General features: G+C 44.9%; 1 protein-coding gene across 1 annotated transcript in view; it reads left to right on the forward strand.

Moving 5' to 3' along the window:
- Positions 1-4,447: 4,447 nt before the first annotated feature.
- NXPH1 (neurexophilin 1) overlaps positions 4,448-24,422 on the forward strand; it is a 365,275-nt gene continuing 345,300 nt past the window's right edge. Inside the window, exons 1-2 of the mRNA XM_004007752.5 lie at positions 4,448-5,152; positions 5,966-6,129. Of these exons, the coding sequence (XP_004007801.1) occupies positions 6,076-6,129 (54 nt within the window). The 5' untranslated portion in view covers positions 4,448-5,152; positions 5,966-6,075. The remainder of the gene's footprint in view (positions 5,153-5,965; positions 6,130-24,422) is intronic.

Below are 24,422 nucleotides of genomic sequence, written 5' to 3' on the forward strand. Positions count from 1 at the left end.
TGAGTATAATTAAAACTGTCCTACCTTTGAGAACTTCGTGTCCTCACCTAGCAGAATAAATGAAATATGGATACAAAGACTGAGCATATAAATTACCTCTAAAAAAGAAAATGCCTTCTACTTAAAGCTTTTTGATTCCCTTTATTTTTTTTTTGAAATTCTAGAGCTTGATGGCTATTTTCTCTTTAGTTCAGTGATCTTGTTATTAAAGCATCCTTATAAAGGTAATTTAGCAACACATGCCTCATAGTTATTAGGCAAATTCTACTACATTCAAATATCAAATCACTTTGCAAATGATACTTCCTTCCATTAGCAAAATAGCTTGGGGTGTGGAGGGGCCTGAGGGTGTTTAATTGTTCTGAGTGACATTCAGGAATTTTGCAAATGTAGTGGAAATGACTTGACGTCTTTTAAACAAATATTCATATGTATAATAATGGTGCCATTCTCAGTATAGAGTCTCATAAATCAATGACATCAAAAACATGTGCAGAACAATTTATATGAAAAAATTGTGTAATTAATGCAATAGAGCTGACCTTTGACCTGGAAGAAAGGGTATGAGGATGAGGCAGAGAAGGAACACCCCAAAAGGGCTCACAAACACACTAGACTTAAAATCTTTGAAATGCACTGAACAGAGTATATTCTTTTAAATTAAATTATGAATATCTTTGAAAATCATAATACATTATAAAATTATTTGTGAAGTAAAATTTTTAAACCTGAGATGGTTTCACATTTTATGATACGGAAACAGAATAAAGTTATTTTAGAACCGGAAGGCACTTCAGACATCATCTAACCCTACTTACTCATTATGTAGGGGAGGGTTCTGAGGCCAGGCTTCCCGGGTGAGGGTGGTGCAGGGGTAAAGAATCTGCCTACAATGCAGGAGACTCGGGTTCAATCACTGGATTGGAAAGATCCCCGAAGAAGGGAATGACAACCTACTCGAGTATTCTTGCCTGTAGAATTACATGGATAGAGGAGCCTGGTGGGCTACAGCCTATGGGGTCACAAAGAGCGGAGCATGACAAGCAACTAACACTTTCACTTTCACTACCTTGAGGCCAGGGGAATCTTCAAGTACTTTCCCCAGGTCGTGCCACAGGTGAATACCAGGTCAAGACAGATGGTCAATGTACGCTTTTTAAGTTTTTAGCACTATTAGGGGGAAAATAGGTACACTGGACTTACTATGTACAAGTGATATAATTTGGCCTGAAGCTTAAGCAGGACTATAGTTGGGTGATTCATGACAGCATATTTACTTGGATTTGGGTAAAAGATGATGGTATTCATGCATTTTTAAGACAGGTTCATTTTAGAGCAGAGTTTTTATTGAACTAAAAGTTAATCTCTTTCTCTCCTCTCCCCAGCCCCAAGATAATTCAAACTTTCAACTCCTGTCTTCCTTCTCTCCCTCAGAAAAAGAGAATCATACAAATGAACCAAAGCAAATCAACCAAAACAGCTAATTACAGTTAACAGGATTATCAGTTTATTTCAGATGAATTCTAATTTTAATTTGTTCTGGTTTTAATTATCAGGAAAATTGTTTAATATCACTGTTTCCTTTTTAAGGTCAGCCATTTGGGGGCTTCTAAAAGTTCTTCTAAAAATATATTTCTTGGACATAAATATATATTATTGCTTTATAATATTTATTTCAGATTGGATCAGATAGACTTGGGAAAAAGCCAAGGGCAGGGGACTGTGTTTTACTGTGGCTATATTTCAATCTGTTTGTATGTATATTAGGTTGCATCACACAAAATTTAGAGAATGATTTCTGAAAGGATTCTCAACATGACTAAAGTCTGAAAAAAAAAAAGGGCATGAATACTATATTCCTTAAGGATAATCATACTTTTGTTCCATCTTTGTAAGGCTGATTGTGGATGAATTCTAAGAGTGCATTTTAGTATAGGATATGACTTTCAACAGAAGAATGTACACGAATCATGTTTTTAGTTCTTCTTAAAGCAAGTGGTAGGAAAGCAGGGTGAACCAGCCACCATGTCTCCCCTACCCTCACCCCCACCAATGTTATCTTATTAAAACTGGAGAGGTTTAACAGAAACAATAATACGTTTTCCAGAGTTCCTTAGCTTAGGGTCCTTTCCTGGTTGAGTACTATAGGAAACGGACTCCTACAAAGACCCAAAAAATGACAAACCACTGTTGTTTCATATCCCAGGCCAGGAGTCTTATAGGATCCATGAGAGTTGAATGTCAGGGCAGAAGGTCTCAGATCATTACCATAAAAAGCTCTTTGGCACCCTGTGTCATAGCACAAAGTGTCAGGCCAGTTCTCATTACTAGGTGCCTGTGGTGCTTTTCTTAAATAATCAGTCCCATTCAGAAAGAGATTTTTAAGGTCCTTGATCGTCAGTCTTTCTATTTCACAAGCAGTAATTTTTTAAGGCTAAATGGCCTGGGAGGCAGAATGTTTTTGAAGTAATGTTTAGAAAAAGAACTTATATCCCAACGCTGACCTGATTCTTTCTCGTTTTTCCCAAAGGTCAGATGCAAGCTCAGTACTAAAGGCACTGAACTTGAGCTTGTGGACAGAAGCAGGGGGCATTCACTCCAGCTCCACTTTCCAGCAGGGGAGGGCCTAGGAGCTAATAAACAAGTGAGAGTCAATTTTAGGATGGCTGCCTAATCCCAAAGGGGAAATCAGGCAAAGCCTCCTTTGCCCTACTCTGACCCTACAGCCTCAAATATGGATGCTTATTTTTCTTCTTTAAACTTTTTAAGAGCATGAAAAACCTAGTAAGTGAAGATAGCCAAGATAACATTGCAACCATGCTATATATAAATGTGTATCTTTTTCAAAAGTGCATTTTCAGAGTCCCAATTAGAAAATGTGCTTCACCACTTTACTCTGCATATGCCCCAATGAATTCCAAGAGGTCACAGAGGCAGTGTGCAACTTCCCAGAGTAGAAGAGCTTGCTCTTTAAAGAGCTATTTTTAGCTTGGAAGGGGGGAGTGTAGGCCAGGAAGTGCCTGGCAGGTATGACCTAAAGCAGAGATCTAAACTAGAGGCCTGATCTAAGCCTCCTGGTTTGCTCTAGGAAAGGGTAGTTCTGCTGATTGTCACTGCTATTTTGAGGGGTGAGGGGTTACCAGCTTTCCCCAGGGGAACTCAACCTGTAGTCCTCGGAGACCTCTTGTGTAGAGAGCACACTGTATCTGGGCCCTGACTGACCTGAGCGGGAACACTAGAGCCCGAGGCATGCAAGAGGCACGCTCCAGGAAATGACAATCCGAGACTCGTTAAAAATCACGATTCCATTTTGATGGTCAATAACTAGGGTTCCCAAGGTAAATCTCAAACCAACACTTATATCGAATTGTTATCCTTCAGAGTGCACCTTTCCAGGCCGGGCACCAGTGACGGAGAGGCTTGCAGAGGCAGCAGGCGAGGCAGGAGGAAGAAAAATGTCCCTGGCCGCGCTTGGACTAGCGGACGGAGTCTGGACCCCTTGAGGACGTGCTGGCGGCCCCGCTGGCAAGAGAGCGCCTGGTCCTAGGATGTCACCGGACGTGGTCGAAGCTGGCCTGAAGGAGTGTGATGGACAGGGTGAAGGGGAGAAGATGAGGACGAGGTTTGAGAGGGAATGGCGAGGGTGAGGTAGAGACACGTATACAGAAGAGGAGAGTGAGAAATCCTGAGAGAGACCCAGCAAGGGGTAGAAAGAGGCCGAGGGACAGGCACAGAGTACAAGAAAAGCAGAGACATCGTGAGAGTAGAGACAGCAAGGGAGGGAGATATGACGAAAAACAGTGCCAGTGGGAGTCAGAGCAGAGTCTGAGCCTGGGAAATACTGCTTGAGGAAGAGGTATTGGCAGCGAGGGAAGTGGCAAACGCTCCAGGCTTCCTCCATCACCCCACCTCCCCTCCCAGACCGCCCCCCACCCCTTCCTCTCGCTTGCCCAGCCCGCGGCGAGGAGTGGAGCGCAAGGTCGGGGAGTCCTCTCGGCGGCGGCGCGCTGAATGGCTGGCGGTCCGCAGCGCCCGGGTCCCGGGGCTCCCAGCTACAGGTCCGCGGCGCCCCGCTTAGCGCTCAGGGTGGGCCGGGCAGACCTGCACCCTCCTGCGCCCATCCCCGCCCTCCGCGCCGCCCCACGACGCTTCCCGCCACTCCTCCGGCGGTCGCAGTCCTCCTCAAGCCCCCCAGGGGGAAGGGGGCACTGCAGCCACCAGGGACACCGCAAGAGCCGCTTCTCCCAGCGGGCCCGGCCCGCCGAGAGCCTGGGAGCGGGATCTGTGTGCACGGGGTCCTAGTTGGTCTCTGAGCAGTCGTTCACCCACGTGCCGAAGTCATTGCCTGAGTCAGGAAGGCAGGCGAGCCGAGCGGCGAACCTGCGGAGAAAGCCCCGCGGCAGCGGCGCCAAGAAGCCCCGCGCGCTCCAGAGCGTCCCCCAGTGGTGGGGCAGGACCGCGGCCAGAGCCCGCGACTCCGCTCCGGAGTGGCTTTTCGGCTTCTCCGCGTCGCGGCGAGAGGTGCAGCCCCGGATGACCCGGGATCCTACAGGCTCTGACCGCCCCACCCCTTCCTCAGAAACTCCGACTGCTTGCGCCTGCTGTGTGGCTTTTTTTTTTTTTTTTCTTCTGAAAGGCCAGCGTCTTATCTCTCAGGTTCAAGTCCTGAGGACTTGCCCAGCCTCTTCCCCTGAAGTCACTTCTACCATCCTTCTGCAGCCTCGGGAGCAGGGCGCCTTGGACTGCTCGTCCCAGAGCCAGCGCGGGCAGTCCCGTCCTTCCTCCGGTGCCTGCCGGAGCCCGGTGCATTCGCTTCGCACCCTCCCTCTCTTTCTCCCTCCCTTTCTCCTTTCCTCTCTTTCCTCCTCTACTTCCCCCTCCCTCTCTCGCCTCTTAAGTTTCCTGCACCGTGAATCCAACTGTGCCAAGCCTAGGCTCCCGCGGAACCAATCCTGAGCGCGACCCGGGCACTGGGACGCCGACTCCGCCGAGGGGACGAGGCAGCGGGACCGGTCCGCGCCCGAGCATGGAGATGAAGCGCCAGGGAGGGCATGTCCGGGGCGCCGGAGACGCCAGGCCCGAGTAGCTAGCTCCTCCATGGAGCCTTCCCAGAGCGGTCCCTGCTCGCTGTATTCGCCCCCAGTCCTGTGCGGTACGTACCCTTCGCTTTCACAGTCCAGATATGGGGGATATCTTGGGGTAGGGTGGTGGGGAGAGTGCGCCTGGCGGTGACCCTTACAGACCCGGGCAGCCTTCCGCTCTAGAAGTTAGCAACTGGCTGTGCCCCTTGCCTCGAAAAAAGTAGTACGTGTGTATGCGCGTGTTATCTCTGTGTGTACCCGGCTCTCGAATGGGTAAACTGAGCCTGGCTTTCCTGTATGCAAAATTGCATTCCCTTTTCCCACCCCCACCGCACCAAACGCGGGGAGATACCCAGCACCTAATCCTGGTCAGCTCTACCTACCCCGTCTTCTCCCCACGCCCCCCTCGCTCAGTCTCGCTCGCTCGCTCTCCCTCTCTTTCTCTCTCCGTCTCTCTCTGCTGGTGTGGATGCGTGTGAGCACTGCCAGGGCTGGCGAGGAACCAGCCGCCTCCTTTAGTCCGAGCCGCCTGGCCATCAAACGCGGGCAGGTCTCGCTGACAGAGAGGCTTGGGCTCTGAACCAGCCTGCACGCGGCTCTGTGTGCCCCGTCACCTCCCGGCTCCACCGCCCGGGAGCTCGCACCCGAGGAGCGTAGGGCGCAAGGAACCCCTCCACCTCCAACCTTCCTGCCCGCCTGCCTGCGGACGACGGCGCGCTCTCGTGTTTCAGGCGCTGGATTTACTTGCTTTTGCATTTTTCCTGCCTCCCCCACCTCCGGGTTTTTTGGTCCACCCCTCGCGCCACGACCCCCTTTCCCTGCTTGGTCGCCAAGCCTAACCTTGCCCGCGTGGTCATGGGATGTCTAATTTCATTTGTATCTAGGCTGCTGAGAGCGCTCCTGGCTCTGTAAAGTGGATGTCAGGTGGATCTATGTTTGTGAAGGAACAAAGACTCAGCGAAGGCACCGCCGAGGAAGTTTGAGACGCGGGAGGATGCAGGCGGCGTGCTGGTACGTGCTTCTCCTCCTGCAGCCCACCGTCTACTTGGTAAGTCGCTGCCAATCCCGCGCCCCCTCGATCCCACCCTGGTCGCGAGGCCAGGCAACTGGGGGCGCGCGGGAGGAGGGTGAGACCGTCAGTTCAGCGGGAGCGGCGTTCCTAGCGACGGTGTTGGGACAACTTTGTTAAGCTGGTCTCCGGATCCCCGTGGGATTTTCTGGGGTTTCCTGCTCCGGTACACCCTCTCCTGTGCCTGATTCTAAATCGCGTCCAGGGCGCCTTAGACACCCAGAAACCGAGGAGATAGCTGGACGGGATGCTTTATGGGGAGAGATGGCAAAGAGAAGGGGTGGAAGACAGGGAACTCTCAGTAGTTCATCCAGAGGCTTTGAAGGTAAATCCATCCGCCTAAGCCGCAGCTTGGAGATATGTGGCATGTAAAGAAGTGCGGGCAACTTTGTTGGGCTTGCGGGGTTCAGACGGGGCAAGTATAGCTGTCAGATAGGAAGACCACAAGCCTTCGGACAGAGTTAGGTCCGAGATGCTCCAGCAAACATATAAAGGCACCCCCTTCTTCTCCTCCCAGTCTCTCCTTTCCACTAGTACCCCAGTTCCAGTGCTGAGCCCCGTATTAGGGACTGGCAGACCTTGTCACCAGGGAGCAAATACTGCCTAGTCTTCCCGGAGCCGAGTTTTCTGGGCTCTGGACTTTGCACACTGTTGGAACTGGGGTTGTCATGGGGTGGGGGCTTAGAGGGAAGCACTCTGCCGTGGTGGTGGTGGATGGGTAGTTTGGTAGCTGTGGGCACCGCCTGGAGCCGAGACCCAGAGCGCAGTTTCTTGGGTCTGGCTTCAGGGAGGGCCAGGAGCAATCTTATCCTGCTGGTGAAGTTGTGTGCCCAGGGCACGGAACTCCATAACCCACCTCCGGGCCGCAGGAGCGCACGGAGGGCTCTGTGTGCTCTGACTGGGGGCAAGAAGCACTGGGGAGGCTCGATGGGTTGCGTAGTGGGGTGAATATTGCCATTCCTTAATTCCAAGGGCTTCAGAACCCACAATCCTGGGTGCAAAAGGGTTGCTATCCCTGCAATAGAGAGCGTTTCCCAGCCGTTGTCTTGGTGCCTGTGACTTCAGGGCTGCTAGTCGCGTGAACTCTCTGTATGCTAATGAGTGTGTAAGTATACATGTGTGAATATGAATGTGAGGGTGTTTCAGCTTGAATCCAAGAACCCTGTGTATGTCTTTGCACCTTTATCGCCTGACCGTGGCAGCCGCGGACGCCAGAGGGCGCTGCGCGTCAGTGTCCTCGCCTACAGGACACCTTGGGGTAAACAGGTGAAAGCTGGGGCAGCCAATCCTAAAGAACGGCCTTTCTGACTCCGTCACCGAAGTCTGTGACTTCCCCGGCTGGAACGCAGACAGAATGCAAAAAGTGTCCTTCCCATTTCTCATCTTCAGTCCACCTTGCCCCCACCTGTGTCCAGTAAACCCTCTGACATTGAGGGCTTAGAGATGCAGGGCAGAAAGTTTGGCCTAAGGAAACCCAGAAATTGTTTATTGAAAGAAAGGGGAGGGACCGCCAAGTGAAAGCGACCGAGGGGGAATATGAAGGATTCCCTCGACCATGGAAACCCTCCTGACCCTCTCCTTTGCATACCTTTACGCAAGACCTGAACCTCCGGACTGTTCCTCCGTCCTTGAAATGTGCTCACGAACGCACGGCAAAAGCTCGCGGCTGTGGTGCAGTTTATTGCTTGGAGCAAGTATTTCGATAGTCTGGAAAATAATCTATCAAAAGCAGAAGTGAAATCAATACGTTGTGTTAAATTTTAAATGTGTTTGTTGGCAGTTAAACCGTTTTCCACTCATTACAACAACAGTGCTGGATTTATTCTAATGCTCTGCGTTCTCAACAACAAGCGCATTAATTCTCCTTTAATTGTAAACTGGGAGCATTTGAAAACCATTCAGTGTGCAAATTATGCTGATTCAATTACCGTTTAGTTACAGACTTCATTACCTGAATGCCTTTTGGCAACACAGAGAAAGGAGACAATTTTTCCAGTTTCACTCAAAACCATACAAAATGTGAACAATAAAATAAAGAAGGCGATTTAGAAGTCCATTCTTTTTCTCTTGGATCTAAAGTTGTTTTGTGTGTCGGGGATTAGAAATCAGACACACCATGAAAAACAAAAGGCTGGTGGCTGTGACCCAAGGCAGTGTTTCCAGGGATTGTAGTCCCATGGCTATTTGTCGGCAAAATCCCGAGCTGTTTCCCTAGAGGAGCAAGAAGCTGATTTTTCCCATGAAAATGAATTTAGAAGGGTGAATTGGGCAGTTAGAACAGGATGGCTTTAGGCAAGTAAATAAGTGGAAACCCTTGATTAAACCTCTAGGGCAATGAGGTGGACCAAGAAGTGGTCAAAGCTTCTCTCTCCATCTATTTTATTAAATAGCAGGTACAGTAACTGAATTTATCATTTGTTGGTAGTCACACCCCACAACAGCCCAGACGTCTGTAAGAAACTGCAATAGATGCCTGCAGGTTGTTGGGAAATGCTTCAAGTTACTCTCCAAAAAGTCAGGGGTGGCATAAACATAATTTTATTTTTCCCCTTGAATTGACACAATCCAGGGAAGAGTTTAATGAATAATTTTTTATGTGTCTTTATGGACTCACACAAGTTAAGTGACAGGGGCACTGTTTGTACCTTGTCTCATAGCTGATATTACAGTGCACCTTTCTCTTTAAGACCCTCGAAACCCAGTTATATTTCCCAAGAAATAATCACACATTATGTTTGAGTAGTAGGATTTGTTTAGGTACCTCCTGTACAACAATATTTAGGCGTCTGCTTATATAGAGAGATATGCCTTAAATACTCCCAAATTTGGGGAGATTTATTGAAAATGAAAAACAGTTCTCTAACCAGCAGCTCAGTGTTCTGTATTTAAGCCATGGTTCCCTGCTTGTATTTAGGTGAATGTTCTCAGAATATGTTTCTTGGCCCAGGGTTCTTTGAATGCCTGTTCTAGGTTGAATATTTTGAGTCTTTTTGTGTTTTGAGAGATCAGTCTGTCCTGTTTCAAATGAGAAGCTTTTTTTTTTTAGTACTATTGCAATGGGAAGTTAATTAGAAATGTATCTGCAAAGTTACCTTCTGAAGCATACTAGCTAAGATACTCAAAAGTCACCACAGGGTTAACTCCAGCCAAAAATACAGGGAAGTGGGATTTTTTTTTTTTTTTAATAGAGGCAAGGAAGTCTTCTGTTTACTGAATGTTATTGAATTGCAGATTTAAAAATCTGAAGTCAGCAGGAGAAGAACCTATCGTGTAACAATACTTGTTAAAAATTAAAAAAGTCCTGTAATCTTTATTCTCCTGTCAGTTCTGGACTGATTCCAGAATATTTTCAGTATGATATAATGGGGTAACAGACAATAGCATTTTAACAGAATTGAAGCACATTCTGAATAATCTAGGGAAATGTGGTTTCTGACTGTGAAGAATGGGGGTGGATCCTACATTGAGTTGTGAGCTGAAGGACAGGTGTGGGCACATAGAGAGGGCACCTCCTAGCAAAAGTCAGAGGGGTCCTGCTTGGGGGTCACCTGTGACAATTTTCAGAGTCAAGAATTAAGTCTAATGAGCAATCCCAGGGCATGTTACCAAAAAATTTACTCGGAAACTGAATCCCTAGATTCTGACCAGAGGTTGAATGATGTTACTGTGATCAAGTCAAATATTCAGTCTATTCTAAGAAGAGTTCCCTTGTCCTCCCAATATACTTTCCACCATTTCTTCTAGGATATAACTTTGCTAATGATCTAGTTGTTTTTTTTAACCAAGAAGGGCAAAAAATGAAAAGTTCTTTCTAAAACTTGTGCTTAAAAAACCATTCTGATTCGTCTATTCCCTCGAATTTAGGATATCTTTAAAATATGAATTCCATGCCAGTTGTTTAACAGAGGTTAAAGTGTGGTTAATATGTTTCTGGAATGCTACCTCTACACTGTTAAAAGCCAGACTGTTTGGGTGAATTCCACTCTTTATGAAGATGGCTGTTGAGAAATGTGGAAACTAAGGGAAAATTAGCAGGAAAGAGACCACCAATGCTTATCCTTTGGACTAGATATATGTATCTCCCATCCTTTGAAAATTAAGCCAGCTGCCCCCTGAACATTTTAATTAATTTCAGTTTATTCCTGAAAAGAGAAGCCCATGAACCACTAGCAGCAGCTGTTCAGTGTTCTCTGTTAAGGCCAGTTCTTGGAGGTAGTACTGTAAGTTACCCAGTTCCACTGAATTTCCTGACTCTTCTGCCCTAGCTGAACCTTCCCTATACAGGATTAAACCTAGCTTTGTGAAGGAGCCTATGCCCCAGCAGCACAAAATGAGAATTCATCAGTCTCAAGACCTGTTCCGGGGCTCTGTAAGAGGAGAAGGTGTTACTATTCCAGGTATTTCCCTGAAATATTCAACTTTCCACTGATCAGCAAAACAGCTCCCTGGGTGTGTGGAAAGCGCTTGGCTGGTCGCACTTCTGCTCACTTCCAGGAGGATGAGAGTGGTCTGGGGCCTTCCAGTGACAGCTTTGGGAAAACTGCTTTCAGCATTAGAAGGAGAGAACTAGAATTGCTCCAACTTCCTCAGCAATATTTTCCCAGAAAGCCATTAAGTTCGTGGCTCCTCTTTGTGTGAAGTTGATTTCCATTTGACTTCAAATTGTTGGCGGCTATTTCCTCCTTAATGAAAGTGTTGTCTGGGTGAAAAATATATAGGGTGGCAGGGAAATTGGCTGATTTTCTTTTTCTTTTCTTTCTTTTTTTTTTTTAGATAGGTGCCCACTGTCTTACTTTTCTATCCGAGGGAAGATTTCCTGTAGACTACAGAAATTGACAGTATTGTTCCGGTAATAACCACTGGGGACAATATTTTCAAGAGGGCATTTGAGTGATGAAAGCATTTGGATATTGCCTTTTCAAATAAGCAATTTTCTGGGCTTCTTTGATTTTTACAAGGGGTGGGGAGAAGGGGCCAGGCATTGGCAGAGGGATGCCTTCTTGGTTTCACCTAGTTCTGAAATACCCAGGTACTTGCCAGCCTTGTTTGGGATTCCAGGGTCTGAAAAGCTCTCAGTGAGTCTGACTGTCCTGGCGGTGATATTAAGGGAATCCTTAGTATCAAAAGGGAGTCCTCTTCCTTGCAGTCTTCTGGCCCTAAAGAAAGCTGATGGAAGCTGTGAAAGTTTGCCTGCTCTCAAGTGACTCGTTAGAAAGTGCACCTTCTTTCAGATTTTGTGTTTTTTTTTAAAGACAATGTCTAGGTCTGATTCGATTCAGGAAAGTTCCCTTAAAGCAACTCTGTGCTTTAGGAGCTTCAGATCTCATTCCAAGACTTTAACGAGTCCTCACCATTTAAATTAATAGGGAGAGGTAGGCGAGTCAGGCCGTCCGGTCAGCGATTTCCAGGAGCCGCTGGGTGGCCAGTCGGGTCTGTTCCCTCGCCATCCCCTACATTCTTCTAGCCAGTCCTGCCGACTGTTTGCAGGAAGTTGCAATCTTGATTTATCCGCTGCTTAAGCTTGCGACCAGCTTTTTCTCTAAGTCAGCACTAACCCCTCCCGGAGCTTGGTAAACACGGCGCGCGCGCATTTTTCTGCTGCCGATTGGCATGTTGACGACTCCGCTTGAAGGAATGTGACAATAAAGTGGGAACCAAAGCTTGGCAAGCACTTAATCAAGGATAAAAAGGTTCCGCTGTAAGGATGTCACTCAATTTATTGTGAAAGTCGAATGAATTACGTTTAATGAAAGTGCTCCCCAGATGAATATTACTGGCAATTTCCTGAGTTGGCTCTGTCAGCTCAAGATGAGAAAATGCCAACCCAGATCAGGAAAGAGCGCCCGTCTCAATTACTATGCAAGCTTTCCAAGAGTGGCTTTTTATTGAGATGATATATACCGGCGGCTTCTTCAAGCTCCTAGGCGAGGCCAGGAGCGCGTGTGCGCATTTTCCAAGTTTGCTGTCTTACCCTGGCGGGTTGCTGGCTGTTGTTTAAACTTCTAATGAGCTCGCCGCGATTCAGCTGCGGGCTGAAAACCTAATTACTTCCTCTGTAAACAGTTTTCCCTAGTATATTTTGTTTACTACCGAGGTGGGGGCTGGCAGGGGGTGGGTGGGGGTGGGGTGGAGAAACTTCCCTTTCTCGGGATCCCTTTGTCATAGAAAGATCCTTGGCGTCTGGTCGGGGGCTCGGGGTATTGGAAGGCAAGGCAGCACCCGGAGTGGGGGCGTTGGTGTGTGCCTGCTGTAGGGTCTCGGGAACAGCCAGGGTGCAGCAAGTGCCTCTCCCGCCGCGGCTAGCCAAACACCTTCTCTGGTTCCTACTTCCTTTAAATTAATGAGGGCTTTTTACTTGCGCAAGCCGGAAATACGATGGGGAGAGGGATAGGCAGGCCGCAGCCTCAGCTCACCGCTTCATCTGCATGAGAATAGGAAACCGTGAGGCTTTTCATGTACCATTTCTATCTCCTACAATAAGACAAATCGCTGCTTATAAAAACCTAGTGTTTCCTTAGAAACTGGCTCCTGGGGGCTCGGCTCGTCCCTGCGGAACCTGACTCTGGCCAGGTCTCCCCCATCATCCCCGCCACCGTAATGGATTCTGACGGGAAGGATCCGAATCAGCGGCTCGAGGGCCGCGAAGAGAGGCTGGGCGCCTTCGCCCCACCGGAGGGAGCGGGCGTCCTCCAGACACATTCCGCCCTACGTCTCAGACCCCCTTCCCACCCACTGATTTTCAAGGCGATTTCAAGTAGTCTTCTACAGTTAGAAGCGAGAAACTTTCTTCGACGTAGGCCTCATACCCTCGTCTCGGAAACTCAGTCTTCCGACCGAAGCCTTGGAGTGTTCACGCCGGGGAAGATGTCCAATTGGAATCCCCGCCTTCACAGCTGCGAGCTCTGTTGTTTGCTTCAGGTGACCTCCAGCAGTCCCAAACGGTTTATGAAAACGCAGGTGCAGCCCTCTCGTATCTGGACCCCAAGCCCTCACACCAAAGCGTGGCATCTGGGGAGCTCTTCGTCGACGCAGTCGAGCTTTGGTGCTCCTGGGGTAGCAGGCAGAACTGCAGCGATTCTCCGAAGGGAGGCCGCAGAGCGAAGAGTGAATGGAGCCGTGGCTGGCGGCCTGCGGCTGGGCAGGCGCGGCCCGCAGAGCGATTCTTCAGGACCGCGGACAGCGCCACAGGCTCCGCCCCGCCGGGGGCCAGTAGCCTGGCCTCACTCGCAGCCTCCTCGCAGGCTCGGCCCCAGCAAGCAGAGCGTCTCTTTCCGCGGACTCCTTGCTACCGCCCAGTCGCGACCTTAACGACCCGCCTCCCCCTCCCAGTCTTTGGGGAGCACTAAGCTGAACTGAACTGAAATGAACTGAAGCTCCGATCGCTAGGTCCCCGAGGTTTCTTGCGGTCCTCTCATTAGCACCCCTTCTCGCGCCCCCTCCCTGGTTGCGGCGTCACGTGTTTGCCACAGAATTTGTCCCCAAGAAGACGAATCCTTCTTTTCCTCCACTTTCTCCTCCCCTGCCCCTCTTCCCTCAAACAGTTTGTTAAATCTACCCCTCCTCCCAAACAGAAAAGCGAATCCAGTGAGGTAAGAGCTGTAAGTGTCTTTAACAATGTAAAAGCCTCTTTTGACAGACAAGGAAACTGAGAAAGGAGGAGGGGAACCAACTGTCTCGAAAGAGTAAAACCAAGTGGGGAAAAGTGATTCCCGCCCTATCTCCCACCTGCGGGGAGCACGGCTGAGGCCCCCAAGTCTCCCTGCAGGAGGTGCGCCTTTAAAAAGCAGCGCGGGTTGGGGTGGGGCTAGGGGTCCTAATTATTATGAATTTCCAAAGGAGCAGTAATTATTCACGGAGAGCAGGAGAAACCACGGGCCGAGCAAGGGAATCGATATATTTGCTATCGAAAGTGCCTGGCTCGCCTTTAATGCAGACAAATGGGGATGTAGCCTCATTATTTTCCGTGGTTAGGCTCCCCGGCGTGGGGCCTGAAGCAGCATGGAATCTATCATCATTAGATCCAGGATGGGGAGAGGGGTAATTTCTTCTTATTTATTTAGCAAAACAAACATCCCACCAACCCTAGCTCCTCAAACACGGATATACAGCCGTCGTCCCTCTTCTTCTTCCCCTCCCCTCGCCCCCTTGCTGTTGCACACTCCCCCGGGGCCTTCCACAGCGCTCCAAAGCCGGACACCACGGTCACTTAAAGTGCGCGCAGTTCCTCCTCGGCGGCGGTCATACGTTGATTTGGTCCAGAAATAAGCCGGAGAGTACCGAGCGTTGGCGCTAGGGGTTCTCTGTGTCAAAGGCGAAGGTTGGCGGGGAAGTTCCGTCCTTTGCTCTCGCCCCTTGCGTCAGAGTCAATCCTTTCTGGACGCCCGATTCTGCAAATCCCCGCAGTATTAAAGGAGCAGCGGTCTGGCAGGTAGTGCTCCATCAACCCGTGTGAGAAGCCAGCTTGGAAAAAAATGGAAGCCCGTGAGAGGAGAACGATTCTGGAGGCGAAGAGAGAAAGGAAATTGAATAGAAAGGGAAGAGAAGGTTTAAGCATAATGCCTCCAGGGTATTCTCGAGGGCCCAGTGAGAACGGCCTCTTCTTGCTCCAGGTGAGATGCTGGCCTTTTGCCTGCAGGCCAGCGAGGTGCAGTTTTCCAGGAGTGGGAGTGGGCCTCACATGCGCTCACTAAAGTCGCTGAACTCTTGAGGGTCCTGCCTAGTAGACTGCGTAGCGCTTCCCCATTGCTCCTCCTTTGTGGAGCCCTCACTCCATGGCACAGTCTTTCTCACTCTCAGGAGTTACCTGACATTTCTGGCAGACCCTTGCTGGGATAGAACTTGTGTTTCTGTACAAGTGTCTTCACTCTTCTTTAAAGTGAGGGGTGTGTGTGTGTGTGTGTGTCTGTGTGTCTGTGTGTCTGTGTGTCTGTGTTTGAGTGCTTGGTCTTCATCTGACCGCCCTTCCCTTATTTTAGCACATCAGTGCTGCAGAGAAGATAGGGAGTGGCCCTTAAAAGAAACCTCTAACTCCACCTCCTTAATTGAAGTAAAACTATGATAATTATAATGACATTTATAATAACATTGACAAGAATAAAATTTAAAATTGTAGACTTCCTTCCAGTCACTGAATAATAATAATATCCTTCTCCTCTGGGATTTTCTTTTCTTCTGAGCCCAGCTTTTCATGGTATATTGTGACTACTCAGGGTCTTTGTTTCCTTGCAGGCAGAGACAGCCAGCCAACACAATACCAGGACTATATGATTTATTGGCATCTTTTCCCCCACCATCTTCATTTTCAGAGGCTTTATAATTAAACTCTGTGAGATGTATGTAACATAAATCCAGTGGAGGACCTTTTTATTTTTATTTATATAGCCTGCTGAGAAAGGAAAATTAAGGAAGTGCTTATATTGAGGTAATAAGCCTGCTTTGATATTAACAGAAATATCCCTTTAATTTACTTTTCTCAAGTCTGGTAAAAGACTGTCTTTATGAAACCAGACCCTATCCCATAGTCATGCCTATTTAAGGAGAGATCCCAATCAAGTGAAAAATACCTTTATTAGCTTGTGCTAACTTAGTGGAAAGAAAAGGCCAGGCTAACCACTCGCTGGAAATACATACTAGGCTAAACATGGCAAAGTTGTAGCATGATGTGGGGAGCTGAACAGCTAGCTGGACACAGCTACAAGGCCCTGCATTTTTTGGCTTCTTGCTGCCTCTGACCCATAACACTGCACATTTACAAACAGAGTAATAGGGCCTTCCAGAGCCAGAATAGAGACATCATGCTGTACATCAACAGAAATATTAACAAAACCGTCAGTCTTAGGCTAAAAGGAAGGAGGCACAGATTTCATTCTCTAAGATAAGTTATTTCCAGAAAGATTATGATAGAAAGTCTTGTGAAAAGGTCCTGGCTTAGAAGAGCCTTTTCTATGCACAGGTTAAATATACTTACACATGTAGGAACAAGACTGGGTATACATCTGTACATCTACTCTTTGAAGGAGTCCGTGGAAAATTATAATGGGGGAATTCTTTTCTTTTTGTAAGTTGTTGTACTTGAAATTCCAACTTGATTCTGACAGTACCATTTCCTTGATAGGGATCTAGTACCTGATACTCCACTGTTGTTCTGTTTATGTCAGTATTTTCAGCTGTAGAATGAACACAGCTCGGGTGAGGAAGAGCTATTGGCATGATAGCTGGAATTTTAGTGAAGTATATTTATGCCAACCTCTCCAACAGAACTTTGGAAAATGACACTTCTCCTTGTAACCTTGTAGCTGAATGCTATTAGAGGCCCACAGGTATATAAAACAGCTTATATAAAATTAATGGACTGCTTTACATTCACAAGCTCTAACTTGTGAAGCCCTTGTAAAAAATCACATCTATTTAAAACAGGAAGAATATAAAGTCAGGTTTGGTGTGCAATCAGTAGTTGTAAATGGTTCGGTGAAATATTTGTTTTGAGTGAGTTTGACAATGCGATGGAAATTTATTGTTCACCTTTGTTCACTGATGTGCTAGTCCTAAGGCTGCTTCTTCTTTTATGTACTTGGACAGTTTTGAAACTGATTATAAGGTTCGAAGGCAACATCAAAGTACATAATCGAAATTTTAGGAAAGATGCATTTATTGACTTAGTAGATTGCAAAGAGATCCATGAGTTACCATGAAGTTACACACACACACACACGATACCCTCCAACATTGCCTTTTTGTTTTGTTTAAAATGATCAACAATATACTTATTGGCGTTGGATAACTAGATATTCTATATGCATTTTTGAATAAGAAAATGGAATCTAGTGCTTGATACTGCACTGCTCTATGCAGTATGTTTTAAGTTAGCATCAAACTTCATAAAAATAGACTTTCTGAATACAATGAAATTATTAAAATAAATCTCTTCTTGTTTTTCATTCATGTGGGCAAAATTTAGAAAAACAAGAAATCCTCATTCTTTTTTCCCTCCAAACATATATTAAAGATGACATTTTTCTTTAATCTGTTATTTGGTTTATGATCTCAAAGACAAACCATAAGCCCCACTATGGATATTTTTTTCCTTACTGTGCATTTCATTTGGGAAATGAAACCATTTTTTTCCCTCCTACTTTATTGAACTGAGAATTTAATTATACACAGCGTGAAAGCATAGCGACATGTTCAAAATCTTCTTCCTCCTTCCCCCCACTTCACTTGGAGTTTACTGGGTAAACTTCTAGAATAGTCATACTTCGTTTTTTCTCCTTGTAAAAATGGCCACTAGACTACTGTGTTAACATCTCCTCTAAATGAGAAACAGTTCTCTAGTTTACCAGTCATCTACATGCATTACTAATGCTGCTCAATATTTGATGGAATACTCTTTAAAACATGTGTTGGATTACATGAGATTCATTATACTTTTGTTTGAGAAGTTTTCAATGAAAATGCCACCATTAATTCCAGGTTTGATTCTAAGACTGAATTGTTGAATGATGAGTTGTGATTTGTTGTTGGAGCAGCTAGGGTGTTGGTAATAGGACCGACTACATGGCCTCTGAAATTGGAAATATAAAATACCTTCACGCACATATTTTTTCCAATTAATTTGTGAATAGTTTTTTGTACCAGGGCACCATCATTTACTGTCTTACAGAATTAAATGCAGAGAAAGATGCAAACCACTGCATGTGAAAAGGCGTTATTCATGTGTAGTTAGTGTAGTATTTCTCTGGTCTTGATGTGAAATTTAATTGCTATTGATGTTGAGATTTTGCAGAACATGGCAGAGTTTTTGCCTCTTTCACAAGAAATATGTAATTGAATGATGAGTGCCTTGTGTTATATTTTCAACCTTACTTCTTTGCATTTAATAAGGCAGAGTTATGAATAGCTGTACCAGAGGCAGCCACCATCTCTAGCCATTATCAAACTAAAGCAGATCTGGCAGCAGCACATGTGAGCTGAGCACCGTTTCCGGATCTGCAGCTCTGCCGTCAGGCTGAAAGGCTCTGGAGTGTGGAAGCATGAAAAGTAACTGCTTTGGCCTGAGATGTTTAATCCTACCTTGCATTCTTGACTGAAATCCTTCACAATTAGAACGGCTCTAATTAATGTGTGACCAGATGGATTTGCATATTTCTCAGATTGATGGTTTCCCCCCCTTGGCCCCCCAGACAAACGCTGAAAAAAATGAGAAGTTTTAACAGAAAATCGATGTACCCAGAGATGGCTGATATGCTCCCAGAGACCACTACTGCAAGCTAGGTGGGTGATATCCTGGCACCTGTGTGGTGTCAACACTGAATTCATGGTAGGAATGGAAGAGTTACGATGAGAAAGTAGGGGGCTTCCTGGTCCAGTAAAGACTTGGCCACAGGAGAGAGAAAATAGGCCCTGTTCAGTCAATTCGAATCTCTCTTCTTCCTTTCTTTCCCCTCTCTTACCTCTCACTTCAATGCTTAAGGGAAAAGATATTGGTAAAACACTTATTAGGAGAAAGTGAAAAAGTTAGAGTGTTAGTCACTCTGTGGTGTCCAACTCTTTGTGACCCCATGGACTGTAGCCCACCAGGTTCCTTTGTCCATGGAGTTTCCTAGGCAAGAATACTGGAGTGGGTTGCCATTCTCTTCTCCAGGGAATCTTCCCAACCCAGGGAGTGAACCTGAGTCTCCTGCATTGCAGGCAGATTCTTTATCATCTGAGCCATCAGGAAAGCCTCATTAGAAGAAAAGAGAATGACAAGGTATTTTCTAAACTCTATGACCTTGGGCAAACTTTTTAACCTCTCAAATCTTAATTACCTAACCTGTAAAATGAGGCTAACACTACCTCCTACTCTACAGAGTTGTTATTGAGTATTAACCTCAATAATATGCTTCAGAGAGCTTAGAAAGGTGGCTGGCACATAGCAGTGGCAAATCAATAGTAAAGGATAAAGGAGGAGGGAAAGGTTTATGAACCAGATTCCCATGCTCCCAGCACAGCTGTTCCAGGGATGACATACATCTCGACCCTAAGACCGAGCCCATCTTTTGTTGCCTTCTTGTAGCTGGTTGACTGCTATATAGTTTGTCCAGGGCTGCCCAGTAAGCCTTATGAATTTAATGGGAATAGTAACCATTGTGATTAAAACAAAAGAAAATGGCCTACATTTCCACAACAATCATCCAAGTGCTTACAGATATGAAGAGATGATTCAGTGGCAGGCCCAATGAACAGATTGCCCAATTGAAATGAGAATTCTTGTGATGTTTTAATTTTAGGTGGCAAGCACTATGGACAGTTATTAAGATCTAATTTTAAGTATTGATTAATTTTTGGACACTATTTGCTTTTATTTACTTTTAACACTTGACATTCTTTTAAAATTTGCATACAAGGTAATGCAAATGTACAGCCCACTGGGTTTTAAAGTCCAAGGACATCTGGACAGGGGATACAAGCTGCTTTTCTGCTCTGAAGTTCATTCTAGCTGCACGCTTGGATGTAGTAGCACATTAACCCCCCCAGAAGTACTAGATGAAATAGTTTAGCGGGATGAGAGACAGCACCCGTCCCATATGCTGCTCAAAATATCTCCTGTAGGCTGCCATATGCTTTCTTCCAAGGCATTGTTCTGGGTACTCAGGAAGGGTTCCTACAAAGAGACAGTATTTTGTGTCTTGGATTTGACTTGAGAGTGGGGAAGGTGTGGAGATGACTGCAAAAGATAAAATCTCCTTTCTTGTTTACAACCTGAGCCAAATACTGTGCCTGGTTTTTGCATTGCTTTTTAAAAAAGTTAGTTCTCTGGCTACCATTAATATCAATGAGTTACCGTTAATATCACTGGGCTTCCTTAGTGGCTCAGTGATAAAGAATCCACTTGCAGCGTAGGAGACAATGCCAGAGATGTGGGTTTGATCCCTGGGTCGGGAAGATCCTCTGGAGGAGGACATGGCAACCCACTCTAGTACTCTTGCCTGGAGAATCCCGTGGATAGAGCAGCTTGGAGGATTACAGTCCATAGAGTCCCAAAGAGTCAGACAAGACTGAAGCAACTTAGCACACACAAGCATGCAACCACATGTATTAATGAGGCATATACTCTAGTTTTTCTAATGGCATTTATCTTTGAGAGTCTTATTTTTCTGACAGCTGGTCAGGTACAACAGAGGATGCAAACCTATATTATTTCCCATATTATTTTATAAGCAAAGTCTTTGCACATTAATGCAAACTAAGAAAGTTTTAAAAATCGGTCTAGCTTAATACTGTATAGTCAAGATAGCCCCAAACCTTTAACTAGCTTAGCATAGGCATTTTTACTGTGGGTTGGATATGTGATTTAAAAGTAAAATAGAAAAATGCTCACAAAATATTTTACAGAATTACTCAGTGTGTGTTGAATTTAAGATTTTTTCTATTTCTGAAGAATAAAAGTAGATCCAAGATATTCCTGCCCAAAGTGGAAGCCCTATGGCATGAGATGAGGGTAGAGAGTCTGGCTTCATTTCAGTCTTGTACTACATTTGACCTTGGGAGAGCTCAGTTATGCCTTGGGGCAAAAAAATTAAATGTTCCATTTTGCAGCAGTATCATCCTTCACCTTTATGTGGATTTAAAAATGTAAATAAAATTGCTTTCTGTAAATGGTATACATGAAGGTCATATTCATATTCTCTGCAAGGATTCAAAATGCCATTTGACCCATCATTGGCTCAATAGATAATAATGTATTCTATTAGTTTCTAGTAATCTACTTTTTAAGCATTTTATGACCCAATATTTTTACACTTAGTTCCTAGTTTGTGAAATAAGAAATCAGAAATAAACCTTTTAGCACTTCATTGTAGATTTATTTATAGAATGTGGGCTTTCAACTTTGAACTTTTAAAAATGCCAGATCTTCCCAGAATACAGTCAGGCTGAAAAATCTGCGATGAGAGAAGAATGTGCTTTTGAAAAATTTTGAGGGCTCAAGCTTATTCTAATCACTGTTCCTTTCCTTGTAGTTCAGTCAGGAAATGAGGTTTGAGAACCCTCATAACAGAGTGCAACCAATGAACTTAGAAAGTAAAGTAACTGCTCTTTTGAGAGAGATGGTGTTTGAATTCTTTTCATTGAAATGTGGATAATAAGACTCTGATAGATCCTTGTATTTAATTGTCATGGTTTTGATCGTTAATGACTTTTGATTGCTTCTTCTGGAGGCACCTGTCAGCCGTTTCCGAAGCACAGATGGCTTTATCAGCAGCAGTAGGAGTTCCTTTTTCTTACTAACCTTGAGCTGAACAAATTATTTTTGGTAAGATGAGCAGACCAATGTCATCACAAGTTTTCTTGTCTTTGGGAGATTATCTTGCTTTTTGAATAATGAATTGAGATCTCTCTGTTTCAAAAACTTCCAACTGTTTTTTAAATTGTAGAGTGTATTAGTCATGAGTATTCTCTGAGTAGATATATTATGAATATTCAATGATCAAGGCCATAAGACAAAGATGATAATATACCCATTTGCTTGAGGCAGTCTTGTTTTATGCCTATCATCTATATCAAAAATACCTTCTCACTACTTTCAAAAGTGTTGTGGTATAGATAATAAATTATATGGCCATCTTATATACAACTTGATCTTCAGTGGCTGAGAAAGGTTGATTACCAGTCTTTATGAAAGGCTTATGATTAGAAAATTGTTGAATAGACAAGAAAACCATTCCCATCTTTTATGCTCTGTTTCTTATGGGACATTCAGGGTCTTCATGAACTTGGGTAGACAGAGTTCACTACCATAATGTGCTCATGGAATGTATCCCATACTCTTTATTTAAAAATTTGGTGACATTTAAAATATTTGTACTACACAGTCATGGAAAAAGCAGATAGAAAAGGACTGGATTATTAGCCACTCACAGGTCCTGCAGGGTGGTACCTGCGTGGAGAATTGCTTTGGTCCAGGGCCCAGAGACTGAACATTACCAGTGTTAACTCTAAGAAATAGACTCGCTGTAACAAGAAGATCAAGTTGATAATGTGCTTTTTTTTAAATTTTTTTTAAATTAAAAAAAATTTTTTTTTTAAATTTTAAAATCTTTAATTCTTACATGTGTTCCCAAACATGAACCCCCCTCCCACCTCCCTCCCCATAACATCTCTCTGGGTCATCCCCGTGCACCAGCCCCAAGCATGCTGTATCCTGCATCAGACATAGACTGGCAATTCGATTCTTACATGATAGTATACATGTTAGAATGCCATTCTCCCAAATCATCCCACCCTCTCCCTCTCCCTCTGAGTCCAAAAGTCCGTTATACACATCTGTGTCTTTTTTGCTGTCTTGCATACAGGGTTGTCGATAATGTGCTTTTGCTGTGAGGAGAATATCTGAAACATTATTCAGACCATTTTCCTTTCATTATGGTAACTCTGGAGAACCCAACTGGTAACCAAAACTTTATACACACATATTCTGAAGCTGTATAATCAAAGCTATGACTTTTCCAGTAGTCATGTATGGATGTGAGAGTTGGACCATAAAGAAGGCTGAGTACTGAAGAATTGATATCTTCGAACTGTGGTGTTGGAGAAGACTCTTGAGAGTCCCTTGGATGGTAAAGAGATCAAACCAGTCAATCCCAGAGGAAATCAATCCTGAATATTCATTGGAAGGACTGATGCTAAAGCTGAAGCTCCAGTACTTTGGCCACCCGATGAGCTGACTCATTGCAAAAGACTGAAGGCCAGAGGAGAAGGCGACAACAGAGGAGAAGATGGTTGGATGCATCACTGACTCGATGGACATGAGTTTGAGCAAACTCTGGGAGATGGTGAAGGACAGGGAAGCCCAGTGTGCTGCAGTCCATCAGGTTGCAAAGAGTCAGACATGACTGAGCGACTGAACAACAATAAAACTTCATATACATATATACATATATGTGTATATACATATGTATATAAGCCATATATACATATGGTTTCCTGGTAACTCAGCAATAAAGAATCCACCTGCTAATGTAGGAGATGTCGGTTAAATCCCTGGTCCAGGAAGATTCCCTGGAGAAGGAAATGGCAACCCACTCCAGTATTCTCTTTTGGGAAATCTTGTGGACAGAGGAGCCTGGCCAGCTACAGTCCCTGTAGTTGCAAAAGAGTTGGATGCAACTTAGTGACTAAACAACAACTATATACATATATGTATGTATGTATACATATATGTGTATGTATTTGACTTTGGAGTTACTTCATAAGAGGCATAGTAGAACCCAGAGTAGTCAAAGGTTCCCTTTTCCTGTCTTGAGTCTTCCTATCCGTGGGAGTGAGCATGCATCATCTTGTTTGCCTCTCCGAATCCTTGGTTTCTATGCTGACAAACCCATTCGGTCTTTTTGATATGTTTTTCTCTAGATGTTTTACTATCCCCGATGAAAGTTCAAACAGCTGCTCCTGTGGACCTATTAAATATTCTTCCGATTCGATTTTTTATTTTCTTACATCTTCCAAAGGCAGTAATTTCTTCCTTAATGTCTTGGTTCTTGATGGGCTAGAACCTAATTGACACCCTTGATCCTTCATCATGGTTTACATCTTTTTTTTTAGGGCTCTGCATGGCCTTGAGACTAGGGATGTGAATACATGATGTTGATTTAATAGGTTTTTTTTTTTCCGCACCTCTACTCAGGGGCTATTCATAATGGATAACTCAAGCAATTAGGCAAAGTCATATAGTGTGTAGTGGATGAGGGCAGAAGATAGTATTTTCCATGCCTCTGTGCAAATGCTTGATCTGTTTTTATAGTACACATCCTGTAGGCATGTCTTGGTTTTTCCAGTTGTCATGGGATGATAGAAGTTGGTGCCTGATAAAGCATTAAAAAAAAGTGGGGGATAGGGTGAGGTGGCTGTGGGGATTGATACCGGAAGCACTTCACACATTCTTTTGTGTTTTGCAAATGTATGGACGGAAGTTAAGTGGACCCTCCTAGGTAAGAGGCGTCAATGCAGATCGCTCCATCTGACGGTGCAGGACATGAGTGTGCTTCTTACTTTGTTTTTCTGGGAACATTTCATGAGGTATTGTTCCCTGGGAATCTAATTTGTGCCAGTTTCTGGCAGGGACAGTTAAAATTTTGTAAAAATTTCATTTTTATTTTTCATTGTGGTTAAATATATATAACATAAAACTTACTATATTAGTTTTGAGATACTTTTGAGTGTACAGTTCAGTGTTGTTAAGTATCTTCACATTGTTGAGCAACCAATTTCCAGAGCTCTTTTCATCTTGCAAAACT

This window comes from Ovis aries, chromosome 4, assembly GCF_016772045.2.
Source record: "Ovis aries strain OAR_USU_Benz2616 breed Rambouillet chromosome 4, ARS-UI_Ramb_v3.0, whole genome shotgun sequence".
NCBI classification, from domain to species: domain Eukaryota; kingdom Metazoa; phylum Chordata; class Mammalia; order Artiodactyla; family Bovidae; genus Ovis; species Ovis aries.